Source organism: Penicillium crustosum (assembly GCF_028827405.1).
Source record: "Penicillium crustosum strain IBT 35664 chromosome Unknown utg000005l_segment0_segment0, whole genome shotgun sequence".
Taxonomy (NCBI): Eukaryota; Fungi; Ascomycota; class Eurotiomycetes; order Eurotiales; family Aspergillaceae; genus Penicillium; species Penicillium crustosum.
The window spans coordinates 969074-987093 of NW_026623126.1; the positions used below are offsets into that span (position 1 = coordinate 969074).

The following is an 18020-nucleotide window of genomic DNA, read 5'->3' on the forward strand; positions in this document are numbered from 1 at the left end:
CAGCCCCAGAGCCCACGAGAACTACCTCGGGAAAATAAGGGATCTCCAGCTCCGCACCCGTTTATTATCGATCTCCTGTATGCGGAGAGCCCTATAATGACGCCTTCGGGATCTCTGAGGCGCGGTCTTTTTTCGGTCGGGGATCTGCTGTTCTACCGAGGTATCCATCGGTGCATTTTCGTTTTGGTTCGGGTTGTGGTTCTGGGGTATACTCCAGTCAAGCTCGTTTGGCGGGGTCTCCATCTACTGAAATATATAATAGATCGCAGCAGTACAAAACATATATCTGCTGGCACATACCATATAGTGAAGCGAAGATATAAATTAAACGTCCATTCTTTTTTATTTATTGAGCTTCTCTTAGAAAAATCAAAGATTGAAAGTCAAGTCGTAACCGAAAACCAGCGCTAGACAGTAAACTCTGCCTGATGATGTCCTGATCCAATATCTTGCTCACTTCTACCTAGGCTTTTCTATTTTCGTTTTGGTTGCTCATGCTCACACAACCTGTGCAACAATTTTAGCCGTAACAGCAACACAAAAATTCGAAATTCAATCAATATGCCTGGGCAACAACTGCCTTATGGTACGTCTCGTACGGAGTGATAGTTCCCAACGAGCGTCTCATGTGGGCATTGAGAATTTCCAGCCCGTAGACATAACTGGCATTCACCCAGCCGAATCTGTAATCGAATTAGTACCCAAGGTATCCACATAAGGAGAAAAAGAGAACAAGAACATACCCTTCACGCGGAGCTCCCTTGAAGTCCGTGCCTTGATTGCCGTACTCGGCATCGACCCGGTGCGGATCAATAGGACGAGTGACATCATACTTCTCCACAACAACGCCGTTGAAGTCAACAAACGCCTTGGTGATCATGTAAACCCACTTGTACGCCAACCGCTCCGCCTCCTCCTGGTATCCGTAGCGGAGGAAGGCCGTCCAGGCAAGCATCTGCTGCGGCGCCCAGCCATATGGGTAATCCCACTGTCGGTTAGGGCGCTCCAAGCCCACTGCACCGCGCGACTCCTCAGTGCCCGAGACCAAGCCGCCGAACGCCTCGAAGCGGGGCAGGGCCCTTTCGACCATTACAGCTGCTTGCGCAGGAGACGCGAGACCAGCCCACATTGCCCAGAAGGTAGTGGCGGTTTCGTATTCCGTGCGCTCCTTCTTCGCTGTGTCGTAGTCGAAGTACATGCCCTTCTCGGGGTTCCAGAGGAGCTGGTCCATGCGCTGCTTGCGCTTGCGCGCCCGTCGGTCCCAGACTGCAGAGGACTCGGTTTCGATGTCCTTAGTTTGGGGGTGCGGAACTCCGCGGGGATGGGGAGTCTATCATTGAAGTGTACGCGGATGATCCGTGCGATGTCCACTTCGTATTTGTATAGCAGGGAGTTGAGATCGACTGTGGCAAGGTTTCCACACACGCCCTCCAAGCGGTAGCTGGTGTCGTGACCGGACTCGCGGACAGCTCGGTCGTGCATGAAATACTCGTCCAGTTTAGGCTCGAGGATAGTCCGAGAGTTGTATGCCCTGACGAATTCATCAAAGGTCATTCCGTGCTTCTGGGCGTATGGGTTGAGGATGTGCACGAAGTGAGAGGGCTCGGTCTCTGGGGGTACGCCCCAACCTTCGGGACGGTACCTCGACAAACCAGACTCTGGGTCGAGGCGAGGCGCGGTAACCCAGACGCTATTGTACTCCTTGATAGCTGCGAGGACAGCATTGCGCAGGAACTCCTTTGAATCGGGCTCGGTTTTGATTCTTTCGTAGACACGCAGTGCCATGTCGGTGAGGAAGGGTGGTTGCGAGCGAGTAAGGTAGTAAGATCGGTTTGCGTTGAGAATCTTGCCATAGTGCTTGATCTCGAAACAGAAATTGATTACCATGCCCTTAGCGAGGTCGACGCGGTCGCTGACAAGCAATCCCAAGGACTCCATGTAGCTATCCCAACCGTACAGCTCGTTGAACCGGCCGCCTGGCACCACGAACGGCACGCCGACTAGATCAGTCTCCCCAGTTGATTCATTGAGCTTCTTCTCCATAGCCAGTGCAAGGAGGCCAGGCTTGTCGTTAAGTTCCATCACATAATCGGGCGTGATTACAGCCGGTAGCATCTGCACATCAAGACGCAGCTCGGGGTGATCTTTCGCAATCTTTTCATAGTATTCGAACTGCGTTGGAGCACCCGGCGGGACATAGATCCGAGGTCGTGGATCTGCAGTCCAATCCTTGGGGTCTCGACCTGCCACTTCAATGTTGGAGCCATCGATACGTCTTGTGAGGGCATTCCAAAAGGAGTTTTTGATGAGACGAGAGAGCCGCGCCACTGGATTTTCGCTCAGTCGTGCTTCATCAAGGATAATGTGCTTGCGACCGTAGTCTTTGGCAATTGTAAGCTCTTGGAGGAGGTTGGATAGCATGTATGTGCCCCGCACATCAACTCGTTTATGTCCAGATGATGCTGCAGTCCCGACCGACATCACCTACAACGATTAGCAGTCATCCTCGGTGTTAGACACCATCAAGCATACCTTAGGTCCCAAGTCTTCGATGGTGATCTGCATATTCTGATCCGTATCTTCCTGTTTCAAGAGAGCCGCGAGTGTCTCGTCCACCTCAATAAGGAACTTCCGAGGTTGTCCTGATGCCTCATCTGTCCACTGCTGTCAGCTCTTGCACTAACCGCATATCCGACATATTTATAACAAGCATACCGTGACTACCGCGTCGAGAAGGTAGGGTTCCAAAGAATTGATTGATGTCTTCGCGGCTGTAGTCGCTCAAACCCTGTACCCAGTCAAAGATAAGCTTGATGTACCTTCTACCGCGGGGTACCGGTCAGGTGTTATGGCTACTTACCACCGAGAATGCACGTCTTCTCGCCTTGAACTTATTGATATTATCCTCCTTGCCATAGTAGACATCTGGATTGGAAAAAGGATCAGTAGAGCTGGAACCAGACCGGGTACGCCCATCTGACGAGCTCATGGTCTGTGTGGCGGAAGATGGATAGAGGGCACAATTTGAAATTCAAATGTGCGTTACGCAAGGATGCGTCCACACCGACTATTCCCGGTAGTCGATAAACTTAAAGCAGCAAGTACAGGCGCTCCAATGGGCCTGATATAGTATGACGACCTAGAAAATTGTACTCCAATGGTACGATCTGATCAGAAAAGTCAGAGGATCCTTATCTGGCGATTAGGACAGTCTCAGACTCAAGGGGTGTGTTTGAAGCTGTAAAATGGATGAGAGATGATAGTGATAGAGAAACACGATACAAAAATATGTTATGAACCTGGCAGAGATGTGGAAAGGGAATGACGGCATTCAAATTGATGATGTCGCCGCTCCACTTATGTTGCCGCTCCAGAGCTGATAAGCCTTTCGATAACAACTTTGGAAACAATTCGAAGGCGAGGCCCGGAGGTGCGATGTATAAAAAGCAAATATAATCAGTGTCAATCTTTACTAAAAGCAATGACTCAAAATCAAGACTGTTGTGGCTTGGACGGATATGGTAACCAGCCATTCATTGGAATGTTGGGGATTCTGTTCCGAATCTCAGCGCGGAGTATACGTTTAAATTCTCATCTAACAAAAGAACATCAAGAATGCTTGTGCTAACACAGCTATTTACAGACTATACTATATCCAAAGCAGCGTTCATAAAATTTCTCACAGCTTGGCAGAGACAGCACTTCCGCCGTCGAGCGTAATAGTGGCGCCGTTCACAAATGCACCGGCGCGGCTACTCAAGAACAAGCAGGACCCAGCCACATCCTGCGGGGTTCCAATGCGACCCAGAGGCACACCAGCCCTGATAGTGTCACCGAATGACTCCAAGGTAGCGGCCATCATCTTACTTTCGAAAGGACCACAGGCCAAGGTATTAGAGCTGCAAACCGAATCAGTCCTCCATACACAAACACAAAGAGAAGCAAAACAGAGTCTATATATATACTTACGTAATGTTTCGCTTGCCCAGGTGGTTGGCGAGCACCCGGCTCAAGTGGTGCAAACCAGCCTTGCTGGAACTGTATGCGAATGTCTCGAGCGAGGGAACACGGAGTCCATCAATGCTGCCAATGTTGATAATGCGAGAAGGGTCCTCCGGTGTAGCCGCCTTCTCCAGGAGCGGTGTAACGAGCTGGGTCAGGTCGAAGACACGGTGGAGGTTGAGGGTAAGGACTCGAGTGAAGGCCTCGGAGGGGTATTCATCGTAGGGGGCACCCCAGTTCGAGCCAGAGTTGTTGACGAGGACGTGGAGCTCTAGAAGAAAGAGGTATGTTGTTAGAAATGATATAGTTGTCCATTGGATGGGGTATCTTACTGCCTTCGCGCTTGCCCAGCTCCTCGGCCAGCTTCTTCACGTCCTCGAGCTTGTAGAAATTGGCCGGAATGGCGTGGGCTTTGCCCTTGCCTAGGGCATTGAGCTCCTTGACTGCTTGCTCGCATGCCTTTGCATCACGGGATGAGATGTAGACAGTGGCACCGTTTGTTACATAGCCCTCTGAGATCATGCGACCGATGCCTTTGGCTCCACCGGTGACTAGCACCACTTTGCCCTGCGGGCAGGTTAGAATGGTCGGAGAGGTAGAGTACGTAGAGATCTAACCTTGACGTTGAAAAGACTTGTAGAATCCATTGTGAAATTGTGATTTAGAGTTAATACACCAAAAGAATTAAAGACAGGAGGCTACTTTTGTTACATCTCTCCCTCGTAGTTCCCCCCGTTACACTCCATACCCGAGGCCGAGATGACTTGATGAACCAGCCGAGGCACGCGGACCTGGAATATCTTTGTACCGAGAGTTATGCACTAGTCCTATTTTGGGCTCAACTTAGGGCAACATCGTCAGGGTTTCGCGGGGTCTCTTCTCGAGGTGTTTAGGCTATTTTCGTTCATAGCATATACCCCCATTACAATAGACTAGTTTGTTTTGTTTTCACTTCGTTATTTCACAATGGACGACCTTCTGTCAAAACACCGCAAAGAGCAAAAAGACCTCCAAGGGCGGATTACGCAAAAGAAAAAGTCCGCCACTAAGAAAACTCGCAAAGGAATCAACGATGAATGCGAGCGGATGCAGCGCGATCTGTCCGAGAAACAACAGGCCGAAATTGCACAATTAAATGGAGGCCCGACTGAAGACCTCGAAAATCTCAGTCTGGAAGATGATCAACCGGCAGATGACGAAGACTCAAAACAAGATAAACCCACCGAGGAGCCACAAGAAGCAGAACCAACAGCCGAATCCACCCCAGAGCCTTCCTCAGCATCCAACTCAAGAAAGCCAAATCGCCAAAAGGCCCGTCTCGCGCGACGTGCAGCTGAGCAAGCCGCGCAGTCAGCCGCCGCAGCAGAAGAAGCCGCCACGCAAACAAACTACAGAGGCAATGAACAGGAGGTCATGGACGCTGTATTCAAGAAACTGGGTCTGAAGGAAATAGAAGTAACTCCGGATGGACACTGTCTCTACTCAGCTGTCGCCAAACAACTCGACGAGTCCGGACTCGGCTTGCGGCCGGACCCAAGCCGAATCGTCCTCCAGCCCTCGACACAGTCACGCATCGACACAGTCGCCTCCCCACAACATGACGGCTATCGAGCTGTCCGAGCTGTGACGGCGGATTTCATTATGGAACATAAAGAGGACTTCGAGGCGTTCATGGAAGAGCCCCTAGAGTCGTACACTCGGAAGATCAAATTGACTGCCGAGTGGGGAGGGCAGTTGGAGCTTCAGGCGATTGCCCGAGCATACGGTGTGGAGATCAACGTTGTACAGAAGGATGGGCGGATGGAGAAGATCGAGTCCGGTGATAGCGACAGCTTCGACGAGGAGGAGAAGCGCAAACGCGTTATCTGGCTCGCTTACTACCGCCACACCTACGGACTCGGCGAACACTACAATGCCCTTGTGAAGAAGCCCTAAGCTACTCAGATCTACGCAATCTTATTTCTGCCTTGGCAATTTCAGTAGAGGCCTGACTGTGCCATTGCAGATCTATTTTGTCTGGGTGGTTTCGGCAGATCTAGTTACGACGACGCCAGATCGAGACTCGGTCGTGGATCACCCCGTTCTCGCCCTGGCCTACCTCGTGCGTGCGCTCTGGTTTCCAGTACGCCACTCTTTCCAGGCCGTCTTTGCTCGGTGCCCGTAGAGGCTCGTGCTTGACGACACCTTTAGCGTCGTAGGGAACTTGTTCTCCGGGGTGGCTCAAGTGTGCCACGTACGCTTCTGACGGAGAGGCATACGGGGGCCCTGGGGCTTGGGGATCCTTGTGACGGGGGAACTCGAGGCAGATCAAGTTGCCTGTTGGCGAAGGGGCCAGAAGCTGGGTCTGTCGGAGCGCCCATTTGGGTCGCATTGACGGCTCCAGGGCACAGAAGAACTGCATGATAGTTAGTGTGAGAACAGTGAACATAGTAACATGAGATATAGACAAAAGCAGAAACAACATTTTTGTTATCAAATTCCGTGACTGTATTCCGGCATTGTGATGAATCTCACAACGTGGATGGACACACAAGCAACAACAAAGGGAAAAAAAGGAATTCATACCGTGTAATCATAAATAATATCAAATCCATTCAAGGGGATACCAATCTCCTTCAACCAAGCATCATCGAAGAAGTCACCCTGGATCCAAGTAACCTTTCCCGTGCCGATAGTCTGATCCCGGACGCGATACCAACTGGCATTATCACTCTCCTCCTTCTTGCAAGCATCAACTGCCGCAGCGCTATACTCAAGGCCATAAGCATCGTAGCCAAAGCTTGCGAGCAAGAGGACATCGACACCTCTCCCGCATCCAGGAACGAGAGCCTTCCGCCTATACGACTGGCCCTGTGCATCAGTAGCAAGAGGCGCGCCAATTGTCGGGCGCTGCTTAACAAGTGTGTCTTCCAGGGCGGGGTTGGGGAATCCCCGATCCCAGGGCAGATTGTCACCCTTGTCCCAGAGGGAAGCCCAGCCCTCGACGTATTTGTCGCCCTTATATTGAGAGAGGTGGGCCTGCACCTCTTTTGGGTTGATGTTGGTTTGCATTGGGATGGTTATGTTGGGTTTGAATCTTTGATGTGGTATTCACGGGGTGATGTTCTTCCTAGGTGTTGAGAGGGATGCGGAGGAGTTCACCGTCTTTATGCCATGTTGACCTCGGGGATCCATTGCCCAGTCTACTAGGCTTATTAATCACCTCCTTGCTGCTCTGGGGCCCTCTTGAGGTCCACTTGCGTTGGAGAGAATGATCCGGTGGCGTATAAACATGGACGTTTCTGGATTGTTCGAGTTCCACTCTCTGTTCTTGGTGACAGTTCTGTTGTATAATCATGGCAAGTCCACCATCACCTACCATAACACCGGGGTCTGTTCTATAGTATTAATCGAGGCGGACATACGACCTACCTACCACAGCTGTATGCGGCATGTAGATAAAGGGACAATATTTGGTAGGTGGACCTGGTAAGTGGACTGACGATAATAGTAAGACCTCGGGACTCTGGGGTATATATTAATCAACAGCTATGGTGGCATCTGGGGAAAGCAGGGGTAATAAGCGAAAGCCAAGAGAAGTCTATTACGACTGTTAAATACTCTCTGATGCCATCGAAATGTTTCATAATTTGTTCCATAGATTTTGCTTTATCATAGAACATTAAAACATCTAGACCACTGGAAGTCTCTAGTTAGTTAATCTCCCTCGGGATGGAGTTCCTTCAGGATTTGCCGACGGAAGACCGGCACACTGACACTCAACGATGACTGGCTCTATAAGCCGGCTTGTATCTTAATAGGATAGAGAACATGCACTAGCGTTAGTATGTCGGATAATAATCCAGTACTGGTACCCTTCCTAGGTACCCTAAAGTGCAAGAGATAATAATATTATTAGCTACACTCGGTCGCCGTCGGTGGTTGTCGGTCAAATCTCCAAACGCATTCTGAGTTTTTTTTCTTTCTCTCACATTTATTTTTTTCTCTCTGAGGATCCAATATATTCAAACCTTGTAACTACAGTCTTGCTGATCTTAATAGGCATATCAGTGGGATAGATCGACACTCTTTGCAAGGAAGGTGCCCAAGTGGTTACTTGCAGGATTCAGGGCCGTTTACTGTTGAAACTTGACTTCACTTTTGTACAAAGTACAGCTTTATGCGCCTTATTCTTTTGGATTCAGATTTATTTTATGTTCAATTGGCAAAAGTCGCCCTTATCCCTCATCACATACATCCAATATGCATGGGCAGTCTGAGATAGAAGACATCGCATCCTCGGACAACAGAGAACATGCAACGATCATAGCCGAGTATGCCGAGACAAAGTCTGAGGTTAATAATGATACCCACTCCCTATCGGGTGCCTCCAGCAATACCGCCGATGAAGAACACGACCCAGAGGATCCTCCTCGCCTAGAACGCCAGCTGACCGAGGTTGGTCCTCCCATCAAGGTCGCCCGACTCAAGCGCAGAGGCTTGTTCGGCCAGTTGGCATTGGTGGCAGAAGTTGAAAATCCGAAGACATACACTCGCCGAATGAAATGGTTCATCACATTTGTCGTCGCTCTTGCCGGAGCCACAGCACCGATGGGCAGCGCGATCTTTCTCCGTGAGTCTCCAATCATAAATAGGGTATTCCTCGGATTATCTCTAATCAATCTTCTATCAGCTTCATTATCACAAGTAACCAAGGAGTTGAATACGACAACCACCATCACTAATCTGTCGATCGCATTGTACATGCTGGCCATGTCGATATTCCCATTGTGGTGGTCATCATTCAGCGAGCGACTTGGCCGACGGACCATCTACCTGGCTTCTTTTGCTCTCTTTGTGGTATTTAACTGTCTTTGCGCCATCTCGAATTCTATCGGTATGCTGGTTGTTATGCGAATGTTGAGTGGTGGCGCCTCTGCTTCTGTCCAGGCGGTTGGTGCTGGCACCATCGCTGATCTCTGGGAACCTAGGGAGCGAGGACGTGCCATGGGTATTTTCTATCTCGGCCCGCTGTGTGGGCCATTGTTTGCGCCCATTGTCGGTGGTCTCCTAGCTCAGCGCTGGGGATGGCGGAGCACCATGTGGTTCCTCTCGGCATTTGGTGCTCTCACTCTCATCTTTATCTTGTTCGCCCTTCCCGAGACGTTGGCCGTGCAAAAGCCTGTGTTGGCTGAACTGGAGGACGACGAGGATCCAGCCATCAACCGCCCGTTAAGTCGAGTTTCGTCGCAGCAGGTTGTTCGGTCCACCACAAGGTGGCTTAAGACGATAAAAATGATCTTCATTGATCCTCTCAAAATCATCCTTTACCTCCGATTCCTCCCCGTCCTTCTCAGTGTGTACTATGCCAGTGTCGCCTTTGGTTCTCTGTATGTCCTCAATATCAGCGTTGAGCATACCTTTGCACAGGAACCATACAACTTCTCCACCATCATCGTTGGTTTGCTGTACATTCCAAATTCACTGGGTTACATGGTGACTAGTATCTTTGGAGGCAAATGGATGGACAGTATCATGCAACGGGAGGCGAGAAAGGCAAATCGATACGACGAGAAAGGTAGACTGGTACTACGACCAGAAGACCGAATGCGTGAGAATGCATGGCTTGGTGCTTTCATGTACCCAGCAGCCCTGATTTGGTATGGTTGGGCAGCGGAGAAGGGAGTCTTCTGGCTTGTCCCGGTATGTAAACCCTCAATATAGCCCCCATGATGCATTAGTAGCACTCGCTAACCCCGACAGATGATTGCAAACTTCTTCTTTGGTATGGGCTCCATGCTCATTTTCAGTATGGTAACCACCATGCTCACCGAATTCATGCCGAAAAAGTCCTCAGAGGGTGTAGCTCTCAACAACTTCATGCGAAACATCTTCTCCTGTGTCGGTTCCGTCGTCACGGCCCCGATCATTAGCGGTATCGGCAATGGATGGCTCTTCACCATCCTCGGCCTAATCAGTTTCGCGAGCAGCTCCGTCATCTTCTTGATGAGAGTCAACGGCCCCAAGTGGAGAAAGACTCTGGATGCACACATGCGGGCATGAGTTGGTTTTGCTCTGTATTACCAGGTTGCATTTTATCTCCGGCGTTCGAGCATATTTTTATATTAATTTTTTAGGGGTTGTCAAGGGCCTGGGATGGACACAATTGGTCTCGGTAACAACCTTTCTCTGTTTTGGACATAAGTCCAACAAAAATAAATGATTTGTATCTTACTCTGTCCTCGACGATGTAAGACTTGAATAGTCTGATTTATTTGTCAAGATGACATTAGTATTATATGCAAGAACACATCGACGCGTTTTTGTTCTACAGGTCTTTCCAGGTGTATACAAAGGTGGTAAGAACCACTTTTTTATGTATAACCCATTGATATTGAGGATATAAAGGAAATCGAGGGTGATACTAGCCAGAATAGTACGCGGCGAGAAGGACGGGGAGGTTTCGGAGGCAGAAAATGATTTAGGGCGGATCACTCAACACCGTCTTCATCCTCTTGAACCACCTCGTGATGAACTGAACGACTTCGGCTACCATCGGGCTGTCTAGATGAATTACATGTAACACCTTTTATAGTGTCTGAAGAGCGTTTAATTTCATCTTAACCTCGTCTTTGGTTCATACCGCATTGCCAATCCTGCAAGTAGAATATACTCACCTAGACGGGCTCCATCAAATATGAACATGTCCTACCAGTATCTACAATACCTGCGTCAACTCTAGTCTGCGCAATCAAGCGCGCGACTCAATATATCATTTATTTAGTCATATCAAACTAGAGTTCCAAGAAAGGGGATTCACAGGTCTCATATGCGAATTCCACTTACAGACGGGGGGGGTATTAACCAATATCGACCCGTAATGGCTTCTATCTCATGGGACCCCTCACTTCAAATTTTGAGAATCATACTTCTCCTAGGATCATTCAATCCGTGTCCCGGTAATTGCATATGCCAAGCTAGTACGCATGTAGTTCCCCGTATTTGTGTTATCGTGCATATTATCTAGGCCTAGATACACCGTACCAAATATTGGTCTATCAGTTATGGTTTCCTCTGGTCGAGAAAGTAGGTTCTTGAATCATTAAGATCAATTGACTGCGTATGTTCAAACTAATTACTCTTTACCTACATAGGTGCACTTCAATCTTTACTCCGTACGGAGTATAGAAAAAGATATAGATCTGAGTAATACTGCGCGTATTAACTCACTTGCATGAAAAAGTGAGGCAGCCAATCAGAGTTCTATCACGCCATGTTTTTGACTAGCCAGCACTTCTAGCGAACATTCGATGCATCTGTGAGGGGAAGGAGATCGCCGGCGGGATAACGGAGTAGAAGGGATATTTGCTGAAATTCCCAGGGTCTACAACGTATGTATGGGGTACCTTTTCAAGCGATATCGCGAATACGTTTTCATTGCCAAAATAAGCGAAGCCCTCCACTGCCAGTAGTTTTTTCTTTTCCTCGCACGGGTTATTCTTGAAGATCCGATGCCGGGAACACCCCTACCAAGCTATACTTCATACGACCTATCCATTCGCTAGTTAGAATCTCAAATATAAGACATCGAGTGAAAGTCTATTAACCTTCAGACGTCTCCTCTCCGATCGGCATACCCCTTTCAAGTACATGGGTGACAAAGTAACAGCTCAGTGAAAAAGAGTGATGTATATGCCCATCTACCCCGTATAGAGTCCAAGAGTCTAGGAGTCCAACGTATGCAAACAAGACCCAAGAAACCTGGCCCGATTCTGAGAATAGAAACAAATCCACCAATAATATTTACAAATGCAATGGGTTCACCTCGAGAGGACCGCTATCTGCTAATCACCCCAACACGGCATGGATACTCGGCCCGCTGCATGGACTTGGGTACATAGATGACCGTATCTGGCGATTTGGCTAACGACTTGTATCAGGAGGTACAGCATATCGGGGAATAACACGAAAAGTCAGCGCCGAGATGATCCGCTAGAAAAGCGAAAAGTGGCCTAGACATGCATGCAGCTCTTTTTAGACTCGAGAGTTGGCTTCTGTACCTATCTATACCCTTAGGTACATTAGGTCTATACCCTTAGGTACATTAGGTCGAACTGAACACATATGTCATTTTGAAAGAAGAGGATCCCAGTGGCGAAGCTGCTGCTGTAAGACGACACATCGACCAGATAGCCGTGGGGTCAGTTAGTGTACTTCGCGGACCAAGTTGGATGCAGAAATTGGCGGACGTGTTGATTTAGGAGTGGCTGGTATTGACGCAAAGATCTGTAATCATAGGTGGAATGGAAATACAGCATATGAAAATCTCGAATATAGCAGAATATAGCAGAAACGAGGGAGAATTTGATGTCCAAGTCCAATGCGCAATATCACCTGACCCCAAGAAACTCCGGATTTCGCCATTTCCCTCTTACTTTTTCTTTTACAAAGACATTTGATGCAGTCCACGATGTTTAACTGCATATTACATCACCATTTCAACTGCTGGATCCCTTACAGTTGAGTGTCACAGAATAATGTTTTCGGACAATACTCTGAAGTGTCGGTGTCGGTGTCGGTGTCCAAAGTGGAGATTCGACTATCCACGACTCCATCAAGCTCCATACCAACTTCATTCCCAACCACCCCGTTTCGCCTTCCCAGTTTAATTATATGAATAATGCAGAGATTGAGAAGTTCCAATATTTGCCTCCCAGTATCGGATCCCGTTTGAGGTTAATCGTCCTGGTCTCCCCACCGGTGTACTTTGTACGCCTGCGTCCTATTTGCCGCCGTTACCGGGGCACGTTGGGCAGAAATGGGTCTGCATCACCTATGCGTCGCCCATCGATTTTCCTACTGAAACATTGCCTTCGTGGCTTTGTGTACTGTACATCTACGAAGTTTCCTCGGCCCAATTCATTTCTATTCTCATCTCAATATGTGTGTCTGTGTGTAGTATCCAGGCCCGAAAACAAACGAAAACAAAGAAGAAAAAAAAAAAAACCAAGTCAATCCAATTCAATTTCAACATTCGGTGGCATCCACCCCACTTCAACAGACCCAGTTTCTCCATACTCCTGCAGCACTACCTTTCCTATCTTGACCGATGTGCCCCCCCGATCCCCAATCCCATCTCCCCATTTACTACTTAGTGCTGCAGCTCTTCCTGCCGGTGGGGATTCTGCTGCTCTCACCCGGCCCTAACCAAGCACCGGACCTCACTAAACCATCATGTCGGCCCTGGAGATGGAGACCCGACGACCGACGTGGCCCAATAACAATTGGCTCTATCGGGCAGTTCATTGGTGACGTTCAGGGCCCAAGGACCGTAATGCACTTTGTTGTCGTCCCATCCGACCGCATAGGAGATGAACTATTATACGCTGCCTCACCATGACTGTCCAATGCGACCTCTGTGTCACCAGAGAAACAAGCATATCCTTCCTTTCCCTTTTAGTACTCTAATACATCAGGTACCCTGCCCAGTCTCACACTCAATTGTCCATATTTTGTATCTTTTGTTCCTCGATTTCCCCTGCCGCCCCATACTTTTCCGTGCATCGAGCCCGACAAGCCGGCTTGTCAATTTCCCATTGTCCCGGTTCTCGTTACATCACGCGCCAGTCAGCCTCACCCAGGCTCTCGATATATGATACGTCGTTGACCGGGGATCATGGCCCCTAAGAGTAAGAAGAAGAACAAGAACAATAAAAACAACAACAACAATCGCCCTCCCGTCGGTTCTGCACCACCCCCTGAACCCGAGAACAAAGACCTCGTCGACCCTGCCCCGTCCCCGGCGGCAGCCGCTGTTGAGGATGTCTTACAAGTATGCCGATCTCCCTCAGTTCTCATATGCATCGGTCCAACGTCAATATTCGACCTTTGATTATGAGACTAAATCTTTCCAATTTTACCCTGTCACCTATTCAACGACCGATCTGACCGAGGGCCAAAACCAGGACAACAAGGAGCCCACCGCCGAACCGGAGAAGGACCCTGCCTCTGAAGACCCCCCTGCCGCTGAGCCAAGTGGCGATGACAGCCCGTCCGCTGAACCTACAGGTAAGTACATGTTTCTATAGATGATGAGGTTTCTCGCCGAAGAATCTATACTCTACTTTTTTGTACTTGATATTAACATACAATGTTCAGATTCCGTAGAGGCTGCACCACCAGCCGAGTCTCCACCCGAGGAGGCTGCCCCAGAAGCTAAAGAAGATGGCAAGGATGAGCCAGCGCCAGATGCAGAGAATCCCGACGAGGCTTCCAAGGACGCTGCCGTAGAAGACGGGAAACCCACAGAGGAACCAAAGCCTGACGACGGTGCAGCGCCTGAAGGCGAAGCAAAGCCCCAAGAGGAAGCCAAACCTGAAGAGGAAGCCAAACCTGAAGAGGAAGCCAAGTCTGAAGAAGAAGCCAAGTCTGAAGAAGAAGCCAAATCCGAAGAAGAAGCCAAGTCTGAAGGAGATCCAAAGCCCGAAGACGACCCAAAGCCTGAAGATGAATCTAAACCTGAAGGCGGTGCAGCGCCCGATGACAGTGCGAAGCCTGAAGAGGAATCAAAGCCTGAAGAAGATGCAAAGCCTGAAGATACAAAACCTGAAGGTGGAGAAGATGCTCCAGCAGGTGAAGACACGAAAAAGGAAGGCGACGGCAACAATGGTCAGTATCCAAACTTACATTAGTTCTTACGAAGCTGACAGTACGTAGATGAAGGGTTCCCAGATGTTGACGCAGACGTAGATCCTGAGATTTTAGCGGCCGAGAAAGAGGCTGCTGCTAAAGCGGCCGCCGAGGACGCCCTAGAGGAAGAAGCCCCAAAGGTCGATGAATCACCTGCTCCAGAGGAACCGCCAGCAACCGAGCCACCCGCAGAGGAGCCCAAGCCAGAGGAACCCAAGCCAACGGCTAAGGGTAAGAAAAAGAAGGGCAAGAAAAACAAGAAGGCAACCGACCCAGAGCCAACACCAGAACCAGCCGCCGAGCCAGAGCCAGAACCAGTAGCAGAACCAGTGCCAGAGCCAGAGCCAGCAGCAGAGCCAGAGCCAGCAGCAGAGCCAGAGCCAGCAGCAGAGCCAGAGCCAGCAGCAGAGCCAGAGCCAGCAGCAGAGCCAGAGCCAGCAGCAGAACCAGCGCCAGAGCCAGAACCAGAGCCAGTGGCAGAACCAGCCGCCGAAACAGCCCCGGAGCCTGAAGCTGAACCCGAAAAGCCCGCAGATAATCCTCCTGATCCCCCTGCTCTAGAGGAACTAGCAGCACCCGAGCCACCCGCAGAGCCCAAGCCAGAGGAACCCAAGCCAACGGCCAAGGCTAAGAAAAAGAAGGGCAAGAAAGGCAAGAAGGCAACCGACCCAGAGCCAACACCAGAGCCAGCCGCCGACCTAGAGCCGGAACCAGCCGCTGAAGCAGCGCCGGAGCCTGAAGCACCAGCTGAAATAAGCGAACAACCAGCGGAGGCAGAGGCACCTGCTCAACCTGCAGCAGAAGAGGAGAAGGCTCCCGAAGAACCTGCCAAGGAACCAGAGCCGGAGGCCCCGCCAGTTGAGGAAACGCCTGCTGCCGAACCCGAAGCTGCTGCGGAGGAGAAGGTGGAAGCTGCAGAGCCCGAGCCAGTTGAGATTCCCAAAGAGGCACCCGTCGAAGAAAGCACTCCGGCTGAGCCTGCCCCTGAACCCGCTGCTGAGCCTCCTGCCGAGCCTGAGCCTGCCCCTGAGCCTGCCGTTGAAGCTCCTGCTGAGCCTACCCCCGAGCCCGCTCCGGAACCCGCTTCTGAGCCCGCTGCCGAGCCTGTTACGGAGCCTGTTGTTGAAGCTCCTGCCGAGCCTGAGCCCGAACCCGCTCCAGAACCTGCTGCTGAGCCTGAGCCTGCCCCGGAGCCTACCGTTGAAGCTCCTGCTGAGCCCACCCCCGAGCCCGCTCCGGAACCCGCTTCTGAGCCCGCTGCCGAGCCTGTTACGGAGCCTGTTGTTGAAGCTCTTGCCGAGCCTGAGCCTGAACCCGCTCCAGAACCTGCCGTTGAAGCTCCTGCTGAGCCTACTCCTGAGCCTGAGCCTGAGCCAGCTACCGAACCTGCTGCCGAACCTGCTGCCGAACCTGCTGCCGAACCTGCTGCCGAACCTGCTGCCGAACCTGCTGCTCAACCTGCTGCTGAGCCTGAGCCTGCTCCGGAGCCTACCGTTGAAGCTCCTGCTGAGCCTGTTACGGAGCCTGTCGCCGAAGCTCCTGCTGAGCCTGAGCCTGAACCCGCTCCAGAACCTGCTGCTGAACCTGTTGCTGAGCCCGCTGCTGAGGCTGTTGTCGAACCTCCCACTGAGGAGCCAGTTGAAGAGACTCCACCTCCTGCACCAGAAGCCGTTGACCCGATTCCTGAAGCTCCCGGGGCACCTGCCGCTGAAGAGAAGGAAGTGACCGAAGATGCCCCCGCTGTCGCAGATCCTGTAGAGGAGACCCCTTCTCCAGAACCAGCGGTTGAGGAGACACCTGCTCCCGCCCCGGTGGAAGAAACGCCCGTTGCCGAGACCCCCGCAGAGGCCGTAGCAGAACCTGAAGTCGTACCCGATGAGGCGCCGAAGGAGATCCCAGTGGAAACACCTGTTGACGAGCCAGCGCCCGCAGAGCCAGCTCCTGTTGAAGCTGCTCCAGCTGAGATCCCGGCACCTGACGAATCCCCGGCTGAACTAGTGGTTCCAGACGAGGCCCCAGCTGAGACACCAGAGGCCGAGGCAGCTGCAGTCCCAGTCGAAACTCCAACGCCGGAAGATGCATTGTCTGAGACACCGCCAGAGGAGCCAACCCCTGAGCCAGAGGCTGCCAGAGATCTCCCCGCTGAAGACCCACCAGCAGAACCAGAAGCTGCCCCCGAGCCAGTACCTGTCCCCGCTGACGACGAAGTGGCGCCCGACGAGCTCGTACCACCCCCAGCAGACGCCCAGCCCGAGGTGGAGATGATCGAAGCCGAGCCTCTTGACGAAAGCGCAGAAGCCGCAGCAGTCCGCCACTCCCGACGCCGCAGAAAGCGTACCTCACCAATCGAAGGAGAGCGTCGGCATTCCAAGACATCATCCGAAGGCCGCCGGGATCAACTCCAGCGTCAGAAGAGCGAGCGAAACATCTTCACTAACCGCTGGGCCAAGGCACTGGAAGAAGCACGACGCCAACACGACGAGAAATCACAGGCACAGCGAAAGCAGCGTGCTCTCGCCGAGGAACGAGAGCGCAGCGGTATTCCTGCCCCCGAGAAATTGAAGCGCTCCAAGAGCTCATCCAGGGATAAGGTGAAGGAGAAGGAGAGGGCAATGGAACCAGAAATGGAGCCCGAAGTCATCGAACCCAGATCCAAACACCGCACCTCCGATACTCCCTCGGACCAGCCTCTCGAACGAGCTCGCTCAACAAGGACCTCATCATCGAAGCAAGTATCAACATCCATACCGACGCCTAAGCCTCGTGCCTTCCTGCGGTACATGACTGAAGGCAAGTCGGATACCAATGGGCCTTTACTGCGTCTAAATGCTGCCAAGGCTGCACCACCAATTGAGAGGCCACGCCGGTCATCGACAAGTCACAGCCACAGCAGTGGCAGCCATCAGGATCGAGCGGAGCATGAAGAGCGACACTCCAGTGGTCGGTCCAGCGGATCTCGGTCGCGGCGCGAAGAGGAGCCTCCTCGCACTGAGCGTGTTGAGCGCACTGAGAGTAGGAGATTGCGACGCTCGTCGACGGCTGAGCATGGTCGATCTAGGGAGGAGAGGAAGGAGAGGGAGAGGGAGAGAGACCGGGTGGAGAAGGAGCGTGAGCGTGAGCACGCACGTGAACGAGAAATCGAGGGAGAGAAGGAGAGGGAGAAGAAGCCTGAGGGCTCCTCCCGGCGTTCCAGGGAGACGAGAGAGGTTCGCTCTCATCGTCGCCACAGACGCGAGGAATCGCCTCCCCGAGAGGAGTCGAAGCTGAAGGGTCTCTGGAGAGCGATTGCTGCCCATTGAGACTGTAGAGATTGTTTTGCGTTTTTGATTTTCTTTCTACTTTCAACCTTG

General features: G+C 51.4%; 7 protein-coding genes across 7 annotated transcripts; 3 read left to right on the forward strand and 4 right to left on the reverse strand.

Annotated features, from left to right (window-relative positions):
• Positions 1-524: 524 nt before the first annotated feature.
• On the reverse strand, positions 525-3126 carry N7487_011051 (alpha,alpha-trehalase). The gene is given in 6 exon segments (XM_056878781.1): positions 525-683; positions 744-1330; positions 1348-2484; positions 2533-2654; positions 2716-2788; positions 2861-3126. 6 exon segments carry the CDS (start codon positions 2987-2989, stop codon positions 557-559), a joined length of 2175 nt encoding a protein of 724 aa, XP_056724100.1. The 5' UTR covers positions 2990-3126; the 3' UTR covers positions 525-556.
• A 553-nt stretch (positions 3127-3679) lies between these two features.
• N7487_011052 (short chain dehydrogenase/reductase family) lies at positions 3680-4649 on the reverse strand (the record flags this gene model as incomplete). Its single annotated transcript, XM_056878782.1, has 4 exons — positions 3680-3899; positions 3970-4273; positions 4335-4569; positions 4620-4649. 4 exons carry the CDS (start codon positions 4647-4649, stop codon positions 3680-3682), a joined length of 789 nt encoding a protein of 262 aa, XP_056724101.1.
• Positions 4650-4968: 319 nt separating this feature from the next.
• On the forward strand, positions 4969-5937 carry N7487_011053 (deubiquitinase OTU2; the record flags this gene model as incomplete). The annotated part of the gene is made up of 1 exon (XM_056878783.1): positions 4969-5937. The coding sequence occupies one exon, from the start codon at positions 4969-4971 to the stop codon at positions 5935-5937; it is 969 nt and encodes a 322-aa protein (XP_056724102.1).
• A 100-nt stretch (positions 5938-6037) lies between these two features.
• On the reverse strand, positions 6038-7053 carry N7487_011054 (putative thiol methyltransferase; the record flags this gene model as incomplete). Its single annotated transcript, XM_056878784.1, has 2 exons — positions 6038-6397; positions 6568-7053. The coding sequence occupies 2 exons, from the start codon at positions 7051-7053 to the stop codon at positions 6038-6040; spliced, it is 846 nt and encodes a 281-aa protein (XP_056724103.1).
• Positions 7054-7111: 58 nt separating this feature from the next.
• On the reverse strand, positions 7112-7435 carry N7487_011055 (uncharacterized protein; the record flags this gene model as incomplete). The annotated part of the gene is made up of 2 exons (XM_056878785.1): positions 7112-7374; positions 7414-7435. 2 exons carry the CDS (start codon positions 7433-7435, stop codon positions 7112-7114), a joined length of 285 nt encoding a protein of 94 aa, XP_056724104.1.
• An 809-nt stretch (positions 7436-8244) lies between these two features.
• N7487_011056 (MFS transporter) lies at positions 8245-10044 on the forward strand (the record flags this gene model as incomplete). The annotated part of the gene is made up of 3 exons (XM_056878786.1): positions 8245-8614; positions 8675-9684; positions 9745-10044. 3 exons carry the CDS (start codon positions 8245-8247, stop codon positions 10042-10044), a joined length of 1680 nt encoding a protein of 559 aa, XP_056724105.1.
• Positions 10045-13802: 3758 nt separating this feature from the next.
• Positions 13803-17969, forward strand: N7487_011057 (PE repeat family protein; the record flags this gene model as incomplete). Its single annotated transcript, XM_056878787.1, has 4 exons — positions 13803-14049; positions 14140-14649; positions 14698-14901; positions 15169-17969. 4 exons carry the CDS (start codon positions 13803-13805, stop codon positions 17967-17969), a joined length of 3762 nt encoding a protein of 1253 aa, XP_056724106.1.
• Between the last annotated feature and the right edge of the window lie 51 nt (positions 17970-18020).

Excerpts from the sequence above, each read along its gene's own strand:
- N7487_011051 (XM_056878781.1), bottom strand. The coding sequence starts at position 2,989 with ATGAGCTCGTCAGATGGGCGTACCCGGTCTGGTTCCAGCTCTACTGAT. Across the intron at positions 2,655-2,715 it reads TTCTCGACGCGGTAGTCACG|ATGAGGCATCAGGACAACCT; the intron begins GTATGCTTGTTA and ends AGCAGTGGACAG. Across the intron at positions 2,485-2,532 it reads TCGAAGACTTGGGACCTAAG|GTGATGTCGGTCGGGACTGC; the intron begins GTATGCTTGATG and ends TAATCGTTGTAG.